This window comes from Dama dama, chromosome 9 (genome assembly GCF_033118175.1).
Source record: "Dama dama isolate Ldn47 chromosome 9, ASM3311817v1, whole genome shotgun sequence".
Taxonomy (NCBI): Eukaryota; Metazoa; Chordata; class Mammalia; order Artiodactyla; family Cervidae; genus Dama; species Dama dama.
This window is the reverse complement of record NC_083689.1, coordinates 47,401,658-47,427,443: the sequence shown is the minus strand read 5'-3', so window position 1 is coordinate 47,427,443 and position 25,786 is coordinate 47,401,658. Positions and strand designations below refer to the sequence as shown.

The 25,786-nt window shown below is 45.5% G+C and overlaps 1 protein-coding gene across 2 annotated transcripts in view; it reads right to left on the bottom strand.

The window, feature by feature from the left end:
• Positions 1 to 25,061, bottom strand: part of LOC133062376 (uncharacterized) — a 230,502-nt gene extending 205,441 nt beyond the window's left edge. Inside the window, exons 1-2 of one of the 2 annotated variants that reach the window (XM_061151302.1) lie at positions 24,961 to 25,061; positions 24,011 to 24,109 (exon numbers count right to left, since the gene is read on the bottom strand). In XM_061151302.1, coding sequence (XP_061007285.1) covers positions 24,011 to 24,109; positions 24,961 to 25,050 — 189 coding nt within the window. In that variant the 5' untranslated portion in view covers positions 25,051 to 25,061. Of the gene's footprint in view, positions 1 to 24,010; positions 24,143 to 24,960 lie in introns of those variants that run through there. The other variant, XR_009694153.1, reaches the window with a different exon arrangement.
• Positions 25,062 to 25,786: the final 725 nt, after the last annotated feature.

Sequence of the window (25,786 nt, the reverse complement as noted above, 5' to 3'; positions counted from 1 at the left end):
AATAAAGCCCCCCTTTTTTTATAAAGCCCACACGGTGAGCTCCTCTGGAGATCTGAGTGTGTTTTCTGTCTGGATCCCCAAGCACCACATTCTGGTTGCCCTACCCCACCAGCTCCATCATAGCCTGGCCCAGGGACATTTTCCTAGCAGACCTAAAGGCAAAAGAGAGGAGCAACATTCCATGTGGGACTGCTAGAGACTTGAGTACCCAGCCACCCACAGTGCCCAAGTACCTGACCAGGCAGGGGTGGGAGGAAGTCTCTCTTCAAGGTACAAAGGGTTCCTCATCTATACCACTTCCTCCCTTCAGCCTATAGATCCGTGCTGTCCAGTAAAAATATAATGTGAGTTACATATTGAATATTAAATTTGTGAGGGACCGCATTTTCAAAAGTCTTTAGAAAGGTGAAATAAATTTAATTTATTTTACGCAACACAATATGTTTAAAATATTATTTCCACATGTATTCAGTATAAAGATTATTGAGGTAGTTCACAATTTTTGGTACCAGGTTTTCAAAATCTAGTGTGTGTTTTATACTTAGTGTACATCTCAGTTCAGACAAGCCAAATTTAAAGTGCTCAATACCACACACAGCTAGCAGCTATCATATTTCAAGGCCGGACCCAGACATTGAGGCCACCCTGATCATTTGGGTTCTTTTCAAATTGATATTTGCCAAGTGTTTGCTAAGCACTTAATCAGAGGACTAGCTGAGCAGTGTGACAGGAAGGACAGGAAAACAAAAAGCGCTGCAGCCCCCTCACAACCCCTCCTCCACTGTCCTGAGCAACTAAGGTCCAGCCTCAGACCAGCACACCCTCTCTGCAAAACCTAGGCCCTGCAGTCACCAGACTGACCTCCAACACACATAGTCTAACCACCGTGAGTTACTTAACTGTGCCCCCAGAAGGCTGTCTCCATTCTTAGAAGTCCCCAGGGGAATTCTTCCCAACCATAGAGAATGAGATCTGTCATCATGGCTCTGCCCATGTTCAGGGAGCTCCTGGTTCCTCTGAGAGATGGGGTTCCAGGATGCTATCCAGCCAGCCTGCCTCTCAGCCAGCTTTACCCCTGCTCAGATTCTCTCTTATCCAGGACTAGCCAGTGAGGCTGGAGAAATAGAGAGGTATTGGTCCCCAGGAGAGAGACTGCCCAATGCTTACATACTGGGTGGTCTCATGGCTTCTCTGAGACCCCCTAGAAGTCTATGGGGGTAGGGAAACCCTGTCTCATTCAAGAGGTAAAGAAACTGAGGCTCAGAGAGGCTGAGGGCCTTGCCCAGGTATATAAGGTATCAACAAGAGTGGGGCAGCAGATTGGACCCCAGGGTGCCCACTGTCCATGCCGCTGCCCTCTTCCCTCCCACCCTTCCCCACTGGCAGCCCCTCTAGACAGAGGGACCAGGCAGAGGAGAGGGCTCTGAAAGGCTCCTCCAAGGTCCCAGAGCCATGATAGCACCAAGGCAGGCCCAGGAAGAGGCGCTGTCACCAACCGGTCCCACCTTCCTCCCATCCCGTCTCCCAGAAATAGCATGCCCTGGAGAGAACAACCTGCAGGTGCCTACAACAAGCTCAGAGCCTTCACACCTCGGTGCCTCTGCCCATGCTTCTCTTTCTGCCTGTTACGTTCTCCCTTCCCCTTCCTGCTCAGAAAAGTCCACTACAGCCTTCAAGTCTCCCTCAGAGCTCAGCTCACTGAAGCCTTCCATGACAAGCCCAGGCGGAACAACTGCTCCTCCTGCATTTTCCCCTGTGAACAATACATCTGTTGGTTCGGGTGCCCCTCCATACTCTGGCCCCCACAAAGAGCAGATATGGATCCTGTAACCAAACCAGTGCCCAGCAAGCAGGAGACTGGCACACAGTAAGGACTCAGAAAATGCTTATCAATAACCAGAAGGAAGCTTATAATAATAAGGTGCAATAATAACCTGTGTCACCAATGGGCTGTCTGGGTCCCCACTATTCTTTTCTTTTTAAATTTTATTGAAGTAAAGTTGATTTACAATGTTGTGTTAGTTTCAGGGGTACAGCAAACTGATTCAGTTTTACATATACATATATTCATTTTTTTAAGATTTTTTTCTCATGTAGGTTATCACAGAATATTGAGTAGAGTTCCCTGTGCCATACAATTTGTTGTTCAGTTGCTTAGTCATATCTGACTCTTTGCAATCCCATGGACTGCAGCACACCAGGCTTCCCTGGCCTTCATTATCTCCTGGAGCTGGCTTAAACTCATTTTCATTGAGTTGGTGATACCATCCAACCACCTCATCCTCTGTTGCCCCCTTCTCCTCCTGCCCTCAATCTTTCCTATCATCAGGGTCTTTTCTAATGAGTCAGCTCTTCCCATCAGGTGGCCAAAGTCCTGGAGCTTCAGCTTTAGCATCAGTCCTTCCAATGAATATTCAGGGTTGATTGCCTTTAGGATTGACTGGTTTGATTTCCTTGCAGTCCAGGGGACTCTCATGAGTCTTCTCCAGCACCATAGTTCAAAAGCATCAATTTTTCAGTGTTCAGCCTTCTTTATGGTGGTACACAATAGCTCCTTGTTGGTTATCTAGCTTAGATATAGTAGTGGGTGTATGCTAATCCCAAGATCCTGATTTATTCTGGGTCCCCACTCTTAATCACAGCCTCTTCCCATTTCTCTGCAAGCCCATGCACCTGTGGATCACACCACCTTGGTGCAGCAGGGCCACTGGGAACCCCTGCACACATGTTCACTTGCAGGTTCCCTCAGGGAGAGCCTCTCCTAGGCTCCCAGCTTCCATCTGTAACTCTCTGTCCCCTTGGCAGCAGGCTACCCAGGAAACTGTAGCATCTCCCCTTCCCCAGCCACCCACTGAAAGTGACATCCTCTTGGGGGATATCAAAAGTCACAGGTAATGTAGTTTGCTCGAGAGCATTTTGGAAGATTATTTATCTGTGTTCTCCAGAAAATGAAGGCTGTAGTAGATCTTGCTGATTATATTACCCCACTGAGAGGCAGAAATAATCCTGAAGGTGGCAAGTTAAATCACTACTTTGTAATTTACTAAAACAAAACTAATACCCAAAGAAATGTTTTCTCCACCATTTTATAGCAATTTCACCATTAAACTGTCTTTGATTGCAATTCATAACAATGAATAAAGAAAAGGAAACAATATCTTCAACCCAGCCACGAAATTTATTTTTCTGAACACTAACAGTTTTCCCCATGAGCAAAGTGGCATCATCATCTCCAGAGTAGACATGGCCACCTAAAATGATGAGTGGGAATGACCAGGGTCACTCTGCATGACAAATAGCTTCATCCTCCCTCCTCCCCAGAGAAAGCCACCAAGTCCTCTCGCTGAGACTGAACCCTGGATGGTCCTCACTGGAGCAGCCAGGATGAGCCAGCAAGGCAGTGTGTGGAATCCCAGAGAGCCCTGGACTCTAGGATTCAGCATCTTTGGCCTTCAAAGTCCAGGAGTATTTATAGGCAAGGGCTCCTGGCAGGTGGGGAGAGTCAACCCCCAGGTAGAGATGGACTCTGCGAGTATCTAGACATCAAGCTACACAGAAGCTGGCAACAGTCACTGAGAAAGGGAGGCCAGACCATTGACCTTCTTCAGCCACAGCTTCCCAGTACCTGAAAAGCCCCCAGAGTGGGGGTCTGCCCCTCTGGGTTCCAGACCCCCAACATGAGCAGCTGCACACAGCCTAGGATGGACAGGAAGGAAGGAAGCAGGGCACTGGGCCCTCTGCTCGGCTAGGTGATCCCTCCTCACTTAGACACTCTCCTTAGGCCATCTCCCTTGCCCTTGTGGGTTCCATGACCACCTGACTCTCAGATATGCCTCTCTCTGGCCAACTCACTACCCTGAGTGCCAGACTAAAATAGCTAACTGCCACCTTGACATTTACTCTCAGACACTTCAGCATCATCACAAAGTGAAGCTCCAATACTTTGGCCACATAATGGGAACAGTCAACGCACTGGAAAAGACCCTGATGCTGGGAAAGATTGAAGGCAAAAGGAAAAGAGGGCGGCAGAGGTTGGATGGCTAGGTGGCATCACCAACTCAATGGACATGAATTTGAGCAAACGCCGGGAGATAGTGAGGGCAAGGAAGCCTGGCATGTTGCAGTCCATGGGGCTGCAAAAAGTCAGACACGACTTAACAACTGAATAACAATAACAGTGGACATTTAAAACTCAACGATTCAAATCTGGGCTAGTGATTTTCTCCACCAAACCTGACTTTTCCTATTTAAGGGAGTGGCATCTTCATCCAACCAGTCATCCCACGGAGCAAGCCAGACATCTGGAAGCAGACACCTTAGCACCTCCCTTCTGCTTACACTGCATGCCCAACACCCCCACACATACACAGTCCTGGCGATTCCCTTTTTTTTTTTGGGGGGGGGGGCATGTGGCATGCAGAATCTTACTTCCCCAACCAGGGATCAAACTCATGATCCCTGCCATGGAAGCCTGGTGTCAACCTAAACTGGACCACCAGGGAAGTCCTTGATTCCATTTTTTTAATTCCTCTCAAATAAATGGCATCTCTCTGCATCTACACCTCCACTACTGGGCCAAGCCACCATTGTTTCTCACCTAGACACCTGCACTCATCCCCTAACTGGTTTCCCTACTTTCATTCTACCCCTGGACAATCCATTCTCAATCAGGAGCCAGGGTCACTCACCTTCTACTTAAAACCTTCAGTACTGTCCACTGCTCTTAGGTAAAGACCACATTTCCTCTCCAGCCTTCATGGCTCTACATGGTCCGGCTCCAACCTCTCTCTCTCCCATTCCACCTCCCACTATGGCCCCTTGCTCTCAGCACTCCAGCCACCAGCTTCCATTTGGTCCCTTGAACTCACCTTGACCATCCCATCACAAGGAAACCCCATCTTTCTTGCCTACTTATCTAAAGGTTATCCTTCAGGTCTCAGTTTAAATATGCCTTCCTACGGCAAGAAGTTCTCCTTACCATACACACATTTTCCTTCCAGCACTCATTACTGTTTATGGCAATGCTCCCACATGTATGGATATTAAATGCCTGGCCCCATCAGGATCTAAGCTCCATGAGAGCAGGGACCACAGATTTTGCTCAACATCATGCAACTAGGGAATATTATAAATATGAATAATGAATAAAGACAAAATCAGGGTTATAGTACCATGGCTCAAGCCCCTTTTCTCAACAGAAGAATATCCTTTCCACATGACTCAGCCTAAATGTCAGTCCCCAATGGCCCTAGACTGTCACTTGCCCCCAGTAGCAAACTGACTCTGGACACCAATCCCTCATTTATTCCTCCCATGAGTGAGAGTGTGTGGATGGCTCAGAGTCACTTGTCCACATATTTGAAGACATATACCCCAGTGTCACCCAGGCACACCCATGGGAAAAGCTGTGACACCATAGGAAAAGAAGCAATAAGTAGAGCATGACCAAGATGGTGGAGTAGTAGGACATAAAGCTCACCTTCTCCCACCAACATGTTAAAAAGTAATTGCAGTTTCTGCATTGTTGAACTTTGCCATTTGATATTGGAATACATTCTTAAATAAATGTGACTATGTAATACATCATTGTAATGCACATTTCTTGCTTTGTGTCTTTTGCTGATGAACTGAAACTTACCACTTATCTTATATGTATTTTAGACTATGGAAATGATGTTAGACAAAAGGCAAATTCAAGCAATTTTCTTATTCGAGTTCAAAATGAGTCATAAAGCAGCAGAGACAACTCACAACATCAACAACGCATTTGGCCCAGGAACTGCTAATGAACATACAGAGCTGTGGTTGTTCAAGAAGTTTTGCAAAGGAGATAAGAAGCTTGAAGATGAGGAGTGTAGTGGCTGGCCATCAGAAGTTGACAACGACCAACTGAGAACCATCATCAAAACTGATTCTCTTACAACTAAATGAGAAGTTCAAGAACTCAATGTCGACCATTCTAGGGTGGTTTGGCATTTGAAGCAAATTGGAAAGGTGAAAAAGCTCAGCACCTGAATGTCTCATGAGCTGATAAAGAAAATAAATAAAGAAATAAATCACCACAAATAAAGAAAATCATCTTTCTGAAGTGTCGTCTTCTTTTATTCTATGCAACAATGAACCATTTCTCAATTGGATTGTGATGTGCAACAAAAACTGGATTTTATACAACAACCTACAAAAACCAGCTCAGTGATTGGACTGAGAAGAAGCTCCAAAGTACTTCCCAAAGCCAAACTTGCACCAAAAAAGGTCATGGCCACTGTTTGGTGGTCTGCTGCCAGTCTTATCCACTGCTGCTGCTGCTAAGTCACTTCAGTCGTGTCCGACTCTGTGTGATCCCATAGACAGCAGCCCACCAGGCTCTCCTGTCCCTGGGATTCTCCAGGCAAGAACACTGGAATGGGTTGCCATTTCCTTCTCCAATGTGGTGTGAAAGTGAAAAGTGAAAGTTAAGTCGCTCAGTCATGTCCTACTCTTAGCAACCCCATGGATGGCAGCCTACCAGGCTCCTCCATCCATGGGATTTTCCAGGCAAGAGTACTGGAGTGGGGTGCCATTGCCTTCTCCAGTCTTATCCACTACAGGTTCCTAAATCCCAGCGAAACCATTACATCTGAGAAGTATGCTCACCAAATGAGCATACTTCTCATTGATGAGATGCACCAAAACTGCAATGTCTGTAGCTTTGTTCAACAGAAAGGGTCCAATTCTTCTCCATGACAGTACCCGACCACACATTGTACTACCAATGCTTCAAAAGTTGAATGAATTGGGCTACAATGTCTTGTCTCATCTGCCATATTCACCTGACCTCTTGCCAACTGACCACCACTTCTGCAAGCATCTCAACAACTTTTTACAGGGAAAATGTGTCCACAACCAACAGGAAGCAGAAAATGCTTTCCAAGAGTTTGTCGAATTCCAAAGCATGGATTTTTATGCTACAGGAATAAACAAACTTATTTCTTGTTGGCAAAAAATGTGTTGATTGTAATGGTTCCTACTTTGATTGGTAAAGATATGTTTAAGCCCAGTTATAATTATTTAAAATTCAGGGTCTGAAACTGTAATCACTTTTGCACCAACTTAATACATCTACCTGTGGTATGATTCTCACAAAATAGCTATTGAACTCTGCCAGAAGACTCAGACTGCTGAAACTACAAGAAAATTTCCATGTAATTAGTAGGAAAAAGAAAAGAAAGCAAGAAAGGATCCAGGTTGGGACCTGCTCCCTTTGGAGGGAACTGTGAGAAAAGCCCCCTCAGTGGTGGAGAGATAAGTTAGGACAGGGAGCTTCAGAGTGAGCTTCAGAGACTCAGAGGAGAGCGCAGCAGCTGGGTTGGGGCAGCCAAAACAGGTGTGCAACCCCATGGTGGGTGAGGGCTGGGTGCTAGAACTCAGGCTTCAAAGATTAGAACCAGGGAAAGGACTGGGGTTGGTGGTATGGAAATAACCTGAAGAGGCTGGAATCAGTGTGACCACAACTGAGTATACTAGGAGGAATCCTGGGCTGCCTTAGAGACCAGACACCATTGTTTGTGGGGATGCATAGGGGAGAGGAGGAACATGGGTTGCAGCCTTTTTTCCTGTGTGCATGGTCACAAAAAGCAGGACACTGCCTGCATGGAGTCCATGGGCAGTCCCAAGCCTCCACCACCTCCTGCCCAGAGGTTACGAGTGGTCCCATGCCTTCACTGCCTCCTCCATGGACACCAGGAGTGCTTAAAAGCTCCCACTGCCTCCCTCCAAGGCTGCAGAAATGGTCACCAACTGCTGCCACCACTACCCTGGCAGACTCCAGGAGGAGTCAGAAGCTACCTCCGCTCCCACTGCAAACTCTGGGGCCACACCTGAGCTGCCACCACTGCCAAGAACCTCAGAACTGGGAACCAGCCACCACATCTTCCCAGGTGGCTGAGATGGTAAAGAATCTTCCTGCAATGCAGGAGACGTGGGTTCAATCCTTGGGTTGGGAAGATCCTCTGGAAAAGGGAATGGCTACCCACTTCAGTATTCTTGCCTGGAGAATTTAATGGACAAAGGAGCCTGGTGGGCTACAGTCCATGGGGTTGCAAAGAGTCAGACATCAGAATAGTCCCTATCAAGGGGATTGTTGTTGTTGTTCAGTCGCTAAGTCATGTCCTACTCTTTGCGACTCCATGAACTGAAACATGCTCGACTTTCCTGTCTTTCACCATGTCCTGGAGTTTGCTCAAACTCATGTCCATTGAGTCAGTGATGTCATCCAACCATCCCATCCTTTCTCAGGGGGATAACGACCAGCACATGCTGAGGAAAGAGGTGACAGACATCCATACTAGAAAGAGTCCTCACTCCAAATACAGTAAACCCACACAAGCTACACAGAGACACCCTCACATATAAATAGCCCTCCAAGATCAGAGTTGATAATTATTTCCCCTAAACTCACAGAGTAAGAGAGAATATAAGTAAAATGAAGAAGCAGAAGAACCACTCACAGATAAAAGACCAAGAGAATTCCCCCTGAAAGAACAATGAAAAAGACCTCTTCAGTCTAATAGAAATCAATTTCAAAAAGGAAATAATGAAAATACTGAAGAGAAAAAAAAAGGCTATCAGTAGAAATGCAAAATACTATAAAATAAGGAATTAGAAACTATAAAGAAGAATTAGAAAACTATTTGCTGAAATGAAAGCAGAGCTAAAGGAAATGAATAGCAGAATGAATAATCCAGAAAAACAAGTAAGTGACCTGGAAGATAGAATAAGGGAAATCACACAGTCAGGAGAGCAGACAAAAAGCCAAACCCCCCAAAAAATGAAAGCAATATAAGAGACCTATGGAATAATAAACAGCATGCCAATCTACACATAAAAGGTATCACAAAAGGGGAAGAAAGAAAATTAGGGATAGGATCAAAAATGTATTTGAAGAAACAGATATGCAGGTACAGGAAGCATGGAGGATCCCAAAGAAGATAAATCCAAACAGACCTATACCAAGACATATTATAATAAAAATGGCAAGTCTTCCCTGGTGCTCAGTTGGTGAAGAATCCGCCTTCCATGCAGAAGACCCCAGTTCAATTCCTGGGTTGGGAAAATCTGCTGGAGAAGGGACAGGCTACCCACTCCAGTATCCTTGGGCTTCCCTTTTGGCTCAGCTGGTAAAGAATCTGCCTGCAATGCAGGAGACCTGGGTTGGGAAGATCCCCTGGAGAAGGAAAAGACTACCCACCCACTCCAGTATTTTGGCTTAGAGAATTCCATGGACTATGTCCATGGGGTTGCAAAGATTTGGATACAACTGAGCAACTTTCACTTTCACTTTCCCTGGTGGTCCAGTGGTTAAGACTCCGCACCTCCAATGCAGGGGGTGCAGGTTCAATCCCTGGTCAGAGAACTAAGATCCCATATGCCACACAGTGCAGCCAAAAACTAAAAAAAAAAAAAATTAATGACAAAAGTTAGAGAATTTTTAAATGCAGCAAGAGAAAACAAGGAGTTAATTACAAGAGAACCCCCATAAGGCTACCAGCTGTTTTCTCTACAGAAACATTGCAGGCCAGAAGGGAGTAACAAGACACATTCAAAGTCCTGCAACCTAGGCTACTCTACCCAGCAAGGTGATCGTTTTGAATCAATTCAGTTCAGTCACTCAGTCATGTCCGACTCTTTGTGAACCCGTGGGTGGTCATGTTTGGATGTGAGAGTTGGACTATAAAGAAAGCTGAGTGCTGAAGAATTGATGCTTTTGAACTGTGGTGTTGGAGAAGACTCTTGAGAGTCCCTTGGACTGCAAGGAGATCCAACCAGTCCATCCTAAAGGAGCTCAGTCCTGGGTGTTCATTGGAAGGCCTGATGTTGAAGTGGAAACTCCAATACTTTGGCCACCTGATGCGAAGAGCTGACTCATTTGAAAAGACCCTGATGTTGGGAAAGATTGAGGGCAGGAGGAGAAGGGGATGACAGAGGATGAGATGCTTGGATGGCATCACCGACTCAATGGACATGGGTGGACTCCGGGAGTTGGTGATGAACAGGGAGGCCTGGCATGCTGCAGTTCATGGGGTCTCAAAGAGTCGGACATGACTGAGTGACTGAACTGAACTGAACTGGACTGAAGCATGCCAGGCCTTCCTGTCCATCACCAATGCCTGGAGCTTGCTCAAACACATGTCCATCAAGTCAGTGATGCTATATCCAGCCATCTCATCCTCTGTCATCCCCTTCTCCTCCTGCCTTCATTTAGAATAGAAGGAGAAATAATGAATTCCTCAGACATGCAAAAAATAAAAGAGTACAACAACACTAAGTCAATCCTAAAGAAAATATTGAAAGACCTTCTCTAAGTAGAAAAGAAAAATCTGTAGGAAAGAGAAAATCACAGTTGGTAAGTAAACCATTAAAGAAGCCAGTACATACATTTTTAAAAAACCAAAATATTTCAGTGAAAGCGATGATAAACACAATGAAAGCTGAAGGATGAACACAAAGATGTAAAAGAGGACATCAAAATCATAAAATGTGGGGACAGAGACTAAGAAAATGTAGGGACTCTTTTCAGAGAATCTGTTTGAGCCTATATAACAACTGGTCTAATGCAATCAGAGATTGGAAGGGGTTAGCATACTTGAAAAACAGGGTAATCACAATTCAAAACATACAATAGATTCACTAAAAACAAAAAGAAGAGAAAATCAGTATAATACAGAAGAAAATCAAACAACAAAAGGAAAAAGACAAAGAAGAAATGTAAAATCAATGGGAAAACAAAAATGACAATACATATCAATAATTACCTTAAATTTCAATGGACTAAATGCTCCAATCAAAAGACATAGATTGAATTTTTTAAAAAAGAGCCTACAATATTGTGCCTCCAAGAGACCCACTCTAGGGCAAAGGACACTCATAGGCTGAAAACGAGAGGATAGAAAAAGATATTTCATTCTAATGGAAATAACAAGAAAGCTGGGGGCACAATACTCATACCAGACAAAATAGACTTTAAAACAAAGGCCATAAAGAAAGGCAAAGAAGGACACTATAAAATGATATAAGGATCAACACAAGAAGAGGATTTTATATTCATCAACATATATGCACCTCTATAGAAGCACCCAAAAACATAAAAGATATAAAGGGAGAAATTGCCAGGAATACAGTCATAGTAGGAAACTTTAATATCCAACTCAAATCCTTGGGCAGATCTTCCAGACAAAATCAATAAGGCAGTAGAAATCCTAAATGATACAATAGAACAGTTGAAGTTAATTGATATTTTCAGGACATTACATTCAAAATAAGAAGAGTACACACATCTTTTTCAAGTTCACATGGAACATTCTTCAGAACTGACCACATACCAGGGCAGTAAACAAGCCTCAACAAATTTAAGAGTTTAGAAATTATCTCAAGCATCTTTTCTGACCACAACAGCAGAAAACTAGAAATTAACCACAAAAAAAGAAATGAGCGGGGGGAAACCAATTACATGAAGACTAAACAACATGCTACTAAAAAAAATAAAAAAGGGTCAACTATGAAATCAAAGAGAAAATTTTAAAATACCTTGAGGCAAATGATAACAAAAACACAACCATACAATATCTATGGAATATAGCAAAAGCACTTCTTAAAGGGAAGTTTATGGCAATACAGGCTTTCCTCAAAAACAAACAAAAAACTCAAAAAAACAACCTAGTCTACCACTTAGAAGAATTAAAAAAAGAATAAATAAAACCTAAAGTCAGGAGAAGGAAGGAAATAATAAAAATCAGAGATGAAGCAAATGAGGTTTTTTAAAAAGGAAAAAAAAAATCAATAAAATCAAGAGCTGGTTCTTTGAAAGGATAAACCAGTTGACAAACTTCTAGCCAGGCTTGCCAGGAAAAGAGAGGGAACCCAAATAAACAAAATAAGAAATTAAAAAGGACCCTGAGAAAACCACGATTGAAAAAAACATATGTATCCCAATGTTTACTGCACACTATTTACAATAGCTGGGACATGGAAGCAACCTAGATATCCATTGACAGAAGAAATGGATAAAGAAGCTATGGGATACATATATACACAGTGGAATTACTCAGCCATAAAAAGGAACACATTTGAGTCAGTTCTAATGAGGTGGATGAACCTAGAGCCTATTATACAGCGTGAAGTAAGACAGAAATAGAAAAACTGATATCCCATACTAATGCATATATATGGAATCTAGAAAGGTGGTACTAATGAACCTATTTGCAGGGCAACAGTGGAGACACAGACACAGAAAACAGACCTGCGGACACAGTGGGGGAAGGAGAGAGTGGGATGAATGGAGAGAGCAGCATGGTAACATACACATTACCATAGGTTAAGTAAATAGCCAATGAGAATTTGCTGTATGACTCAGCTCAGGGAGCCCAAACTGGTGCTCTGCGACAACCTAGATGGGTAGGATGGGGTGGGATGTGGGAGGAAAGTTCAAGAGCGAGGAGACATATATACCCATGGCTGATTTGTGTTGATGTATCGCAGAAACCAACACAATACTGTAAAGCAATTATCCGTCAATTAAAAATAAGTAAACTTTTCAAAAAAGAAATGATAAAAGGAGACATAACAACTGATACTGCAGAAATACAAAAAACCATAAGGATATATTATGAACAATTATATGCCAACAAATTCAACAACCTAGAAGAATGGACAAGTTTTGAGAAACATACAGTCTGCCAAATTGAATAAAAATAGATAATTTGATCACTAAAAGTGAAATAGAATTTGTAATTTGAAAACTCTCTACCAAAAAAAGCCCACAACCAGGTGGCTTCAGGGGCAAATTCTACTTACACCAAACCTTCTCAAACTCTCCCAAAGAATTGAAAAGAAGGGAACAGTCTAAAGACATACTATGAAGCCACCATCACCCTGATACCAAAATCAAAGACACCACCAAAAAAGAAAATTATAGGCCAATATCTTTGATGAATAGAGATGTGAAAATTCTCAACAAAATATTAGCAAATGAATCCAACAACATATATAAAAGATCATACACCATGACCAAAAGGGATTCATCCCAAGTTCACAAGGATGATTCAACATGCACAAATCAATGTGATATACTACATGAGCAAAAGAAAAGCTAAAAATCTCATAATCATCTCAAAAGATGCACTATAAGCATTTGACAAAATTCAACATTCATTCATAATAGAAAAAAAAAAAACTCTTACTAAAGTCAGTATAGAGGAGATGTATCTCAACATAATAAAAGTTATTTATGACAAACCCACAGCCAATATAATGCTTGTAGTGAAAAATTGAAAGCCTTCCTGCTAAAACCTAGAACAAGACAAATCCACTCACTCTCACCTCTTCTATTCAACATAGCATCGGAAGTCCTTGTTACAGCAATCAGACAAGAAAAAGAAGTAAAAGGCATCCAAATTGGAAGGGAAGAGGCAAAATTGCCATTAAAAGCAGATGATGTATATTGTATATAGAAAACCCAAAAGACTTTACATAAAAATTCCTAGAACTAATAAACAAATTCAGCAAGGTAGCAGGATACAAAAATAACACAGAAATCAGTTGCCTTTCTTTACATCAACAATGAAATATCACGAAGAGAATGTAAAAAAAAAAACAACAACTTTTAAAATTGCACTAAAAAAAAACAAACTTAGGAATAAACCTGACCAAGAAGGTGAAAAACTTCTTCACTGAGAACTATAAAATATTAATAAAAGAAACTGAAGATGATTCAAAGAAATGGAAAGATATCCACTGGAAAAATTAATACTGTTAAAATGGTCTTACTAACGAAAACAATCCACAGACTTAATGATATCCATGTCAAATTATCTATGACATTTTTCACAGAACTAGAACAAATAATCCTAAAATTCATTTGGAGCCATAGAAGAAAAGGAACTACCAAAGCAATCCTGAAGAAAAAGAACAAAACAGGAGGCACACCCTCCCAAATTTCAGATAATACTACAAAGCTATAGTAATCAAAACACTGTGGTATTGTCACAAAAACAGATATATGTATCAATGGAACAGAATAGAGAGCCCAGAAATAAACCCACACACCTATGGTCAGTTAATCTTCAATAAAGGAGGCAAGAATAATCAATGGTAAAAGACAGTCTTTCAGCAAGTGATGTTGGCAAAGTTGGAAGCAGTGTGTAAATCAATGAAGCTAGAGCGCACCCTCATACCATGCACAAAAATAAACTCGAAATGGCTTACAGACTTAAACCTAAGACGTGACACCATGAAACTCCTTGAAGAGAACACAGGCAAATCATTCTCTGGCATAAATTGTACCAGTGTGTTCTTAGATCAGTTTCCCAAGGCAAGAGAAATAAAAACAAAAATAAACATATGGGACCTAATCAAACTTACAAGCTTTTGCACAGCAAACCATAAAATAAATGAAAAGACAACCTAACAAATGAGAGAAATATTTGCAAATAATGCAACTGACAAACGCTTAATTTCCAAAATATTAATCTCATACAACTCAACAATAGCAACAAAAACAATTTTAAAATGGGCAAAAAAAAACCAAAACAAGCAGAAGACTTAAATAGACATTTCTCCAAAGAAGATATGCTGATGGCCAATAGGCACATGAAAAAGATGCTCAAACTCGCTAATCATTAGAGAAATGCTGGGACTTCCCTCGTGGCCCAGTGGTTAAGAACCCACCTTGCAACGCAGGGGACTTCAATCCCTGGTCCAGGAAGATCCCACATGTGGCAAAGCAACTAAGCCCATGCGCCACAACTATACAGCCTGCTCTCTGGAGCCTTTGAGCCACAACTACTGAAGGCCTGTGCCTAGGTCCTGTGCTCCACAACAAGAGAACCCACTGTAACAAGAAACCCACCCACACACCACAACTAGAGCAAAGCCCGCACTCACTACAACTCAAGAAATTCCCTACATGGCATCAAAAATCCAACACAGCCAGGGGAAAAAAAGAGAGAGAAGTGCAAACCAAAACTACAGTGAGGTACCCTCTCCCATTAGTCAGCATGGCCATCATTAAAGAGTCTACAAATAATAAATGCTAGAGAGGATATTGAGAAAAAAGAACCCTCCTGCACTGTTGTTGGGAATGTAAGTTGGCGCAGCCACTGTGGAAAATGGTATGGAGGTTTCTTAAAAATATAAACTATAATTACCCTGTGATCCAAAAACCCCACTCCTGGGCATATATCCAGAGAAAACTATAATTCAAAAAGATACATGCACCCATATGTTCATAGCAGCAATATTCTATGTTCACATTCTAAGTTCACTATAGCCAAGACATGGAAACAAACTAAATGTTCATCAACAGATGGATAAAGAAGATGTGATACATATGTACAACGTAATACTACTCAGCCATAGGAAAGAACAAAACAGTGGCATCTACAGCAACATGGGTTCAACTAGAAATTATCATACTAAGTAAAATCTTTCAGAAGGAGAAAGGCAAATACCATATGATACCACTTACATGTGTAATTTAAAATATGACATAAATAAACCTATCCATGAAACAAACAGAATCATGGATATAGAGAACACACCAGTGGTTGCCAAGGGAGAGGGATTTGGGGGTGGGATGGAGTGGGAGGGTGGTGTTAGCAGATATAAGCTTTTATATCTACAATGGATAAACAACAAGGTCCTACTAAATTCAATGTCCTATAATAAACCATAATGGAAAAGATTATTTATTAAAAGGAATATGTATATTATTTTTATTATATTTAATATATAATTATATAATCTAATATATATAACATTAAATGTATTGTACATATTATGTTATTAATATATAATTTTATATATATATTTAACTGAACCCATTTTACCATACAGCAGTTATTAACACAGAACTGTAAATCAACTATATTTCAGTAAAAAAATAAAAATAAGGCATCAGCCCTTCCAAAAATTAATTAAAATTAAATTTTTAAAAAAGAAGCAATAGGATTCTCTCTCAGAAATTTGGGGACCACTAAGCAGAACTGCCTGTTCACCCATGGGCAGCTCCATCTACCCTTGTCCATGCCCACTCCACATGCAACCCTCATCATTTAGGCCTGTCAACATCCTTCAGAGGAAAAACATCCTCGCTGAACAATCCACAGCAAAAACCATGGGTGGGGGAGATACTTCAAGCTAAGCCTGGCTGGGCTCATAAGCAGCGAGCTTGACAAGAGTACAGTGAGCTCCCTGGGTGTCCAGCTGCTGAGACACTGAAGTATCTCCCAGGAGAGGACTTGTCCTGGGAGAAAAACAATCAAGCATGACGAACTTAACCCAGAGACCAAGCCTAATGATGTGATCAACTCTGACCCCGATGATTCAGCCAGGGTGTAAGAGAGAAGCGGGCTATAGACCAAAATCAGGACCTCCTCTCCCACAAACCCTGCAGGACAGCAGGACATCAGGGCCACAGGCATGAACCTGAAACACCCAAGAAAGAGACTCCAGGGAGAGACGACAGCGCCTTCAGAATCAGGAGGATCTAACCAGAGTCAGCAGGGCCCAAGGGACCAACCAGAGCCCAGCAGTTGGAGCAAATGAGAACACAACCCAGCCACCATCACGATCCCAGGCTCAACCTGTTCATGGACGTAAAGGTCAGTCACAAAATACATGGGGAGACCACTCTGGGAAGCGATTCCCAGTGGGCTAAGGGTCAAAAAAAAGTGTGAAAATGGCGCCAGTCTGGAGAGTTTAAATCCCCCAGTTACTTTACAAAATTTGTAAAAATCAACTGGTCCTCAGAGACTCAGCCCTTCCAAATCTAAGTCCATGGAGACAGATTTATGGATCATTATTAAACTGCTGAGAAAAGGTATAAACCAGGAGACTATTAGTCATAAATCAGACAAATGAGTCTGCGGCCCCATCAGTAACAAGGAGACGTGGACATGGGCCAGCAGCACCTAAGTCTCAGGCACACTGGCTCAGAGCAGGTGAGGGACAGGGAAGGCTCAAGCCTGAGTTTCACTCCCCTCATTCCAACCAGACCCAGCTTGAATTCTCTGCCCTTGGACTTCAGGCTCTGATGAAGGCGCCCAGCCAGGCCTATAGAGAGGAAAGATCAAGCCCTAGAAACTGTTGTTCCCTGAGCAGGCAGGTGTCCTAGGGAAGAGAACTTGATGCCAATGGAATTTCCTTGGGTTGGAGTTTGGACTGAGCCCCAAAGCTCAGGACATTGTGAAGACAGGCCTACACATTTCAAACACAACAGCTCTGCCCACTGAATAAGACATGGCCAAAGGGCTTCTTTGGTGGCTCAGCGGTAAAGAATCTGCCTGCCAATGCAAGAGACTCAGGTTTGATCTGTGGGTCAGGGAGATCCCTAGGAGAAAGAAATGGCAACTCACCCCAGTATTCTTGCCTGGGAAATCCCGTGGACACGAGAGCCCGGTGGGCTACAGTTCATGGGGCCACAAAGAGTCAGACACCACCGAGTGACTGAACAGAGAGACACGGCCAAGCAGGCCCTTCTTACCCACCCCGTCACCCTCATGCCCAGAAACACTCCCAGAGGAGGCTCAGAGAGGGTGTTCAGCCCCCTAGCTATGTGGCAACTTCAGGGTTGCTGCCAGGAGGGAGACCCCAGTTCACCCCCCAGATGGTCCCTGAACTGTGGAATCACAGGCCCTGGTGTCACTGAGCTCTAGAAGTGTGGTGTGGGGAGGGGGAGAAGACAGAACTCCTGGATCTACTTTACACACTGAGACTCACAGAGGTTCCATGAGCTATCCAAGACGAGGCAGCCAGGCACCATCGCCTGTCTCTCCCCCTGCCTACGTGGGCCGATGCCAACATCTCCTAATGTCCCCCCTACATGGACTGGACCAGTCACACCCTGAGGCCACCTGGCCAAGGGACCACACTCCAAAGTCCCCTCCTTCCTTACCCAAGTGTCCCCTCCTCATTGCACTTCCAAGATTCAAGCACCAGGCTGGACTAGAATGGACCCCTGGAAAAAGGCCAGCCCTTTTTCAGGTCCGCATAGGGATACTAGTGCCAGAGGACCAGGACAAGGCAGATGGCACCCACACTCCCCACTCCAGCATCACTGAGGGTCTTTTGTTGGCACAGATAAGCTTTGTGATGAACAAAGGGAAAGGAAAGGTGAGGACAAGCCTGCCGCTGTTCCCACCCCACCCCCAACACTGGTGACCAAGCCACTCTCTTGCTACAGCAGAGCTGATGCCAAGCTTGATTCAGCAAGGAAGGACACCCTTTTATTTTTCTCTATAAATTACTTTCCTGAGGAAAGCCAGAAAATTGAACAGGAACTGTTGAGTTTAAATAGTTTAGGATGTTTTTACCTAGGAATGTCAGTGGGGAGTGAACAAAGTCCAGGCCCTGAAATGGGCCTCTGTCACTTGAGGCCTGACCACTGCCATCCACTGAGATGTCTTTGGTGCTGCTGCTTTATTCACTGAGCTCCTGTGGACCATCCATGTCATCCTGGGCACTGGAGTGTCATAGGCACTGGAGTACAGCAGAGATTAGGTGAGACATGGTCCCTGCCTTCCGGGAGCTTACAGTCTAGTGGCTAGGATACGAGCAAATAAGATGAGTACAGACTGTGATAATAATCATGATAGCTTACACCCCCTGAGCACTGACGCTAATGGCAGGCGCTGTTCTCAGTATTTTACATGCATTAACTCATCTGATCCTATGAGGAAAGTTCTATTGTCTCCATTTTACACAGTAGGCACTGAGGGATTAAATAATTCATCCAAGGTCACTCGGTCCACGGAGGGTCAGGAACAACAAACACAGATGTGTCTGGTTCTAAACCCTCTCTCTCTCAGCCCCCTCACTCTGCATCTCTTGTGATAAGACCATGAAGGAGACAAACAGGGTGATGGGAAAGAGCAACTGGGGGGAGTCATTTTCACTCAGAAGAACCCAGGATGGCCAGAAACCTGAGGAAGCGAGCCAGGAACCATATGGGCCCCTGTGGAGCAGGCTGCCGGCCACAGAAACTGCATCACAAACCCCAGATGCAAAACTAAGTGAGGGGGATTTCTCTGGTGGTTCAGTAGCTGAGGCTCTGCGCTCCCGACGCAGGGCACCCGGGTTCAATCCCTGGTCGGGGAACTAGATCCCACATGCCACACTGGAGATTATGGGAGTTGAGAGGGTTGCTGTCACGGTGAACACCAAGGCCCAGTAAGACTGAGCAAACCAGTGAAGTCAGAGTGAAGTCAGAGTGAACAAAGGAACCTCTGCTGGGAGAGTTGGGGTGCAACTAAGACTTGGTGCAGCTAAACAATTTTTTTCTTTGAATATTTTTTAAAATACTTTAATATATTTTAAATTATTTTTTTTTAAAGCCAGTTGATGGATGATGAGCACACACTGAGCCAGGGAGAGTGACAGCTCCCCTGGGTTTTTCCCAGTCATCCCCACTCGGGGGAGGGGGCAGGGCAGGGCCCTGAGACTGAGTCCCATTTCCTCATCTGCCAGGGGGACCCTGGCACCTTCTGGGGCCTTTGGGGAGATCACATAAGATAAACCCTTATTACTGATGGAAAGCAGAGATCTTACACACTCCCCTGGGGAGCCAGACTTCCAGAGAGCAGCACAGAGCCTCCCCAGAGCGAGGCCTGGGAAGGGTAGGCTCAAAGCCCCAGCTGCCTGTGAGGGTGCCTTGGAATCCAGCTGGCAGACAGTGTGGCCTGAGTTCCATGCCAAGCTGGCCTCTCCTGCCACTCACATCCCACTTAGGGCAAAAACCATCCTTTTTTCCCCCCCCTCAGATCTGTAAATACCTAAAAACTACAACCACAGTCCTATGCCATGAGATCTAAGGTTTTCTGTGGTAGTTTAGAGTTAGGGTGATAAAAATACAGATGTATGCTAATCATGGAGAAAGGAATAATCTCCATGATTATTTTGGCCTCAGTCCATCCCCCTGTCTGTGCCATGTGCCGACAAGGTTCATCTCCTCGGTCATATACATTCATGTACATTCATCTCCTCTCCATGGACCAGGGAGATGTGAGGGGGAGGAGCAGGGTTCAGAAAAAAATTGTTCCCTTGATGTGAATAAACAAGTTCCTAACAATGAAACTGACATTCACTGAACCAAACACTTACTGAGTCTGTTTCATCTACTCCTCACAAGCCTATGAAGTAGGCAATGTTCTTGTGCCCATTTTGTGGATGAGTAAGTGGAGCCTCAGAGAGGTTAGTAACGGTCCCAAGGTCACACGGGTGACAGAGACAGGATTTGAACTGGGTCCTGCCCCACAAGAGTCTATGTGTTTATGCCTCACCAAGAAAATTTTTTCACAATCGAGACCCAGATGGGTTTGATCTCACACTGAATGCCAATCTGCCTCGTGTAACCTGAGGAGTAAGATGAGTTAATGTTTATTTAGACCTTACCAGGGGCCAGATGTGGCACTATGCACTGACACACACTATCTTGTTTAGTATCCACAGGTAGATTCTGTGCTTATCCCATTTCACAAATCAGGAAGCTAATTGCAGTTTCCAGGGCTGAGTTACAGGGGCACCAGACTTTGGGCTCACGACCAGTCACAGGTTCATTGCTGGGAACCTGTCATCCTGGGGTGCTCTGGAGCAAACTGGCATCAGGGATTTTTCATCACTCCCCACCAACCCATGAAGGAGGTCAGGCTGAAGCTTGCCATTATGATGAGGGAACGCTGAGCTGTCTTGGGCCATGTACTCCCTGGAGGAACCTCTGCGGCTCCAGTTCTTCCAGGCAGGTCCACCAGATGAGTTGTGCCAAGGTCAAAGGGCCAAAAGAGAGGCCCCATGCTGGCCAATCCCTCTGCCCCACAGCACCTCAAACCCTGGAGTGCAGACCTGTTGGGTCCCCATCACTCCTGCATCCTGGGAATGCCCCACCACGTGGACACAAAGAGGCGGCACAGCCGGAACCCACCCCCAGATAAAGGACATTGAGTACCACGCATCTCAGGGCCCCCACCCCTGACCACAACTCCTGCTGGGCCTTTCCCGGCACCTCTGGCCCTGCAGGAGTTGAGTCAGGGTGGGTGGATCAGTCAGTGGATGAAGAGTCTAGCCAAATGACTAGGAGAGCAATGTGACTGCTAGCATGGAGGCCCAGATGAGCCAGGAAGGACCCTGCAATACAGGGGAGACACCCCCCACTCTCCCAGCCAGACGGCAGTGCATGGCCAGCAGCTAGTCTGTCTCCTGTGCGGCCCACTCCTGCCATAAGGAGGCAGCCATACGGAACCCGCCAAACCCAGCGCCCTCAACTGCTCCTGTGGACAACCATCCACCCAACTCCCAGCTCTTTGATTCAGCCCCCTCCCTTCACTTCCCGGTGCTAATATTCCACTTTGTGGGGTCTCTCTGTGTGGCCAGAATGGTGAGCCTCACACACAGTCTTGTTACTCCTCATCACCTCCATTTCGCAGAGCCTTGCCAGGGTCACCCAGCTGGTTCATGGTAGAGTCAGGACTGAGGCAGTTCTGTCCAGTTCCAAGACCATCCACCTATTCCCTCATCCTCCCGGTCGTATCAAATATTCCTGCACCCAAATCCCCAGTGCATCATATCCCCCAGTGCATCAGGCATTGGGAACCCCCAAGACCCTCCCCCCTTCCACTGCCTCCTTCCCAGGCAGATGTAACTTCTCTCCCCACCCCCTGCCCCAGGTGCCCCACGTTAGCAGCTCCTGGACTAGCGTACTGACAGCAGATGCTTCAGACTCCCTGGCTGCAGTGTGGCAGTATCGGGCTCCCCAAATGTTGTTTACTAACAAGTCCCTGAGAATTTATGATAAAGTTGATGAGGCCTAACTGATGGGTCCAGGACCAAAGAGAGCCAATTACCCAACACTCACGGCTATGATCTTAAAACAGATGTTTGAGTGTGTAAAATTATGGCTTGTGGTTGAGAACTGCAGATACATTCCAGCCTTCCCTTTTACTGCCACTCATAAATGTTAAATGCAGCAAGATCTACATCTGAAATTCAGTTGTTGCCTTTAGGTCCCAGGTTTCTGAAGCCAAGGCTACGTTTGGGGCTGGGGTCCTGATCACTCTGAAACCCCAGGAACAACCTATGAAAACAAACTGATACCAAGTGCGGCAGAGGACAGAACCCCAGGGCTCACCCCTGACGACCCCAGAGTACAGGTCACAGGGGTCAACAGCCTCTGCGCTCTAGTGTTTATACTTTAGATGACCCAAGCCTGGACCAGTAGACCACCCTTCCAGAACCCAAATCAGCCTGATTCTTGGCACATATATACAGGCCAACTAGGAAGGTGGATTCTTGCACATTTGGGTGTGACTTAGAGTTATACCTGGTTCTCTGGAAGTTTCCTGGGCCACCCACTGCAGGGCCTCTAGGAAGCCAGCCCTGCTCACATGTGCCTCCTCATACAACTGCCCACAGAGCAAGTGGGAGGTGTGGGGGTAGGATGGACACAGAAAAGAGAGCCTGGGAAAGTGGTGCCCCCAGGCCAGAATTCTCAATAGCAAAGTTTGGCATTCTGCTCAAGCCCAGAGATCCTTGCTGAGGGACCAGCCCCTGGACCTGCTTACGGGGCAATCCCAGAAACTCAGTCAACCCACCCTCGTCCCTGAGCAGATGTACCTTGAAGTCTCTGAGAAATTCACACATAAAGGGGCCACTTGTGGGTTGATTGTGTCCTTCACAAAAGGATAGTGTGAAGTCCTAAACCCAATACCTCAGAATGATACCTTATTTGGAAATCCGTTGTTGTTCAGTTACTAGGTTATGTCCAACTCTTTGCGACCCCGTGGACTGTAGCACACCAGGCTCCTCTGTCTTCCACTATCTTCCAGAGTTTGCTCAAAGGAAATTTGTGGTTGTTGTTCAATTGCTAAATTATGTCCAACTCTTTGTGACCTCATGGACTGTAGCACACCAGGCTCCTCTGTCCTCCACTATGCCAGAGTTTGCTCAAATTCATGTCCATTGAGTCGGTGGTGCTATCTAACCACCTCATCCTCTGCTGCCCGCTTCTCCTTCTGCTGTCAATCTTTCCCAGCAATAGGATCTAATAGAGCTCTTACAAAGTGAAATGAGTTCATTAGAGTGAACCCTAATCCTATTTGACTTGGCATCCTTATAAAAAGCGGAAATGTGGACACAGAGGGCAGACCCACATGGAGAGAAAACAGTGTAAAGACACAGGAAGAACGCCATCCACAGGTAATGAACACCTGAGGCCATCAGAAGCCAGGACATCATCACAGATAGGTTCCCCACCACAGCCTCAGAAGTAACCAGCCCTGTCCATGCCTTGATTTCAGACTTCTGGCCCCCAGAACTGTGAGAGAACCGTTCCTCAGTCATATAAGTTCCCAGCATGAGGGACTTTGTGACAGCAGCCCCAGGAAATCAATACCCCCATCGTCACTGGAACTACAGCCGGGCAGAGGCAGGGCCACCCCCCAACATGAGCCTCCTCCAGTCCCGGTAGAAGGTCCTACTAAGTTGTTCACATGGTCCCCTATTTTTGGTGATGTTGTTAACTGAGCCATTCTAACACAAATATGGCTGAAAACAAAGGAAATTTAATCACCACCAGGAGGACCTATGAAATAAGAAGAGAAAAACTCAAGGGGCTTCCCTAGTGGTCGAGTGGTTAAGAATCTGCCTGCCAAAGCAGGGGACATGGTTCGATCCCTGGTCCAGGAAGATCCCCCATGTTATGGAGCAATTAAGCCCACGTGCCACAACTATTTAGCCTATGCTCTAGAGTCCAGGGGCTGCAATGCTCAGCCCACACGCCCTGGAGCCCCATGATCTGCAACAAGAGAAGCCACTGCAATGAGAAGCCTGCACCCCACAACAAAGAATAGCCTTCTCTCACCGCAGCTAGAAAAAAGCCCCACAGCAACAAAGACCCAGCATAGCCAAAAATAAAATAATTTTTTAAAAAGAAAAGAAAGGCTCAAAACTGGCATGAAAATAGAAATAACTGTCCCCAAAGATGACTTACCTGTATTTTCAAACTGGGAACAGCAACTGCAATGCCTGACACCTTTGTGATGGACTGGTCTCTCCAAGACCCAGGGCAGGTGTTCCTCTTCCCCGCTCCCTTCAGAGAAAAGATGAGGTCACCCAGTTATCAGTGCTCAATTGCATAACTGCAATTATGCATGGGGGAGAAACCTCAGCCAAACCCATTTTATATTGAACTTTGGAAATTGGGGAGTTGAACTAGGACAGCAAATAACCAGCATGTTCTTGGCGCTTCCAGAGATGCCGAGGCCTGAACCCCTGCTATGGCCATCTTCAGCAAGCCACCGGCATCCTCATCGAGGTGTCTCCTCCCAGAGTCCCCCAGGCCTCATCTTTTATCCTCAACTCCCTCTGCCAAAGGGCCAGGACTTGGAGGAGGTGGTCTGAAGAGAAGACACATCCCAAACAGACTGTCCCGCTTGTGGCTCACAGGATCCCCACTCTGAATACGTACTGTGTCTTCTTAACATATGACACTGTGCGTTTCCTAAAAGGCAGATCGATTCCTTCTGATTCTACTCATAGCACACGTGAGCCCCCACTTAACCACAGAAACCTGGCCAGATCTCTGGCCACCCACCTTCACAGTGAAGCACCCAGCCCCAGGATTGCTATTTCCCAGAGATAATGGCCCTCTGCCCTGACCCCGCAGCCCACCCACTGGGCCTCACCCCAGATCCTCACCAGCCTCCCAGCTGCCAGTCCGTCCCCTCCTCCTCTCTCCCCGCAAACTGCCAGACCTCTCTACAGTGCAAATCAGACAAACTGTGTCTTTGCTTAGAGAATTACCAGGGCTTCTCAACACCCTCAGAAGAAAATCAAGGCCATTTTTGTCTCTTAAGAAAGATACAAGGCCCCAAACCCCAGGAAGTCCCTCCCCAAGTGCTTGGGACCTCCCCCAGGAAGCTGCGTGCATGGATGACTTACCCACCACATCCTATAACGGGCGCCAGGCATCAGCACAGGCCCCACACAGGTGACACACACCCCTTTGTCCTGCCTGTTCAAGAGAGCCATGCTCTGGCAAAGGTGCCTGGGGGCCGGCTGTCACCACGCACACACCAACGTACCCTTGAGCTGCAGAGGGGCAGGGTGAGGACGTGCCGCTCCCCGCTCCTCCATCACCAGGCCAGATTTATAGACCCTCGCTTTATAGACCCTCTCATGGGCCTCTGTGGCCTTTCCTAGAATCTGACCTTGCTCACCAACACCCTAGTCTGGTGGTATTTACCATCCTCAATTTTCAAAGACTTTGAACTCCCATATAAAATAATGGCTGCAAAAAGGCATCCTAGAGAGGGGCACTTTATGTGACTCCACCCACTGACCCCCGACCCCCTTATCTCTGGGCATTCCCTGCCCTCACTCTCCACCCAGAGCTGTGTGCCCATCCCTGCCCACCTTTGGTCACGCTCTTCCCCCTGCAGCTCCTGCACCAACCCTTCTGTCTTTACTTGCCTATGCAGCCACCGCCTGCTCACCCATTACATCTCAGCTCCAATCCTACCCTGCAGGTTGACTCTCAATTACCTGTTGATTTCTAGGCCCCAGCGAAGCGCTATGGGGAGATAGCTCTGGGTCCAGGTGATATTTGCATCCTCGGGACAGGGCAGAGCCCCATGGTTACTCAAGAAAATGGTTGTGGAAAGGACCAAGGAGCCAACAAATGAAACCCAGACTCTCCATTAGCCGCATCCTCCAGGTTTTCTGGGGCGGTTGCCATGGCTGCCAGGGGCCGTCCTCCCAGGCCACT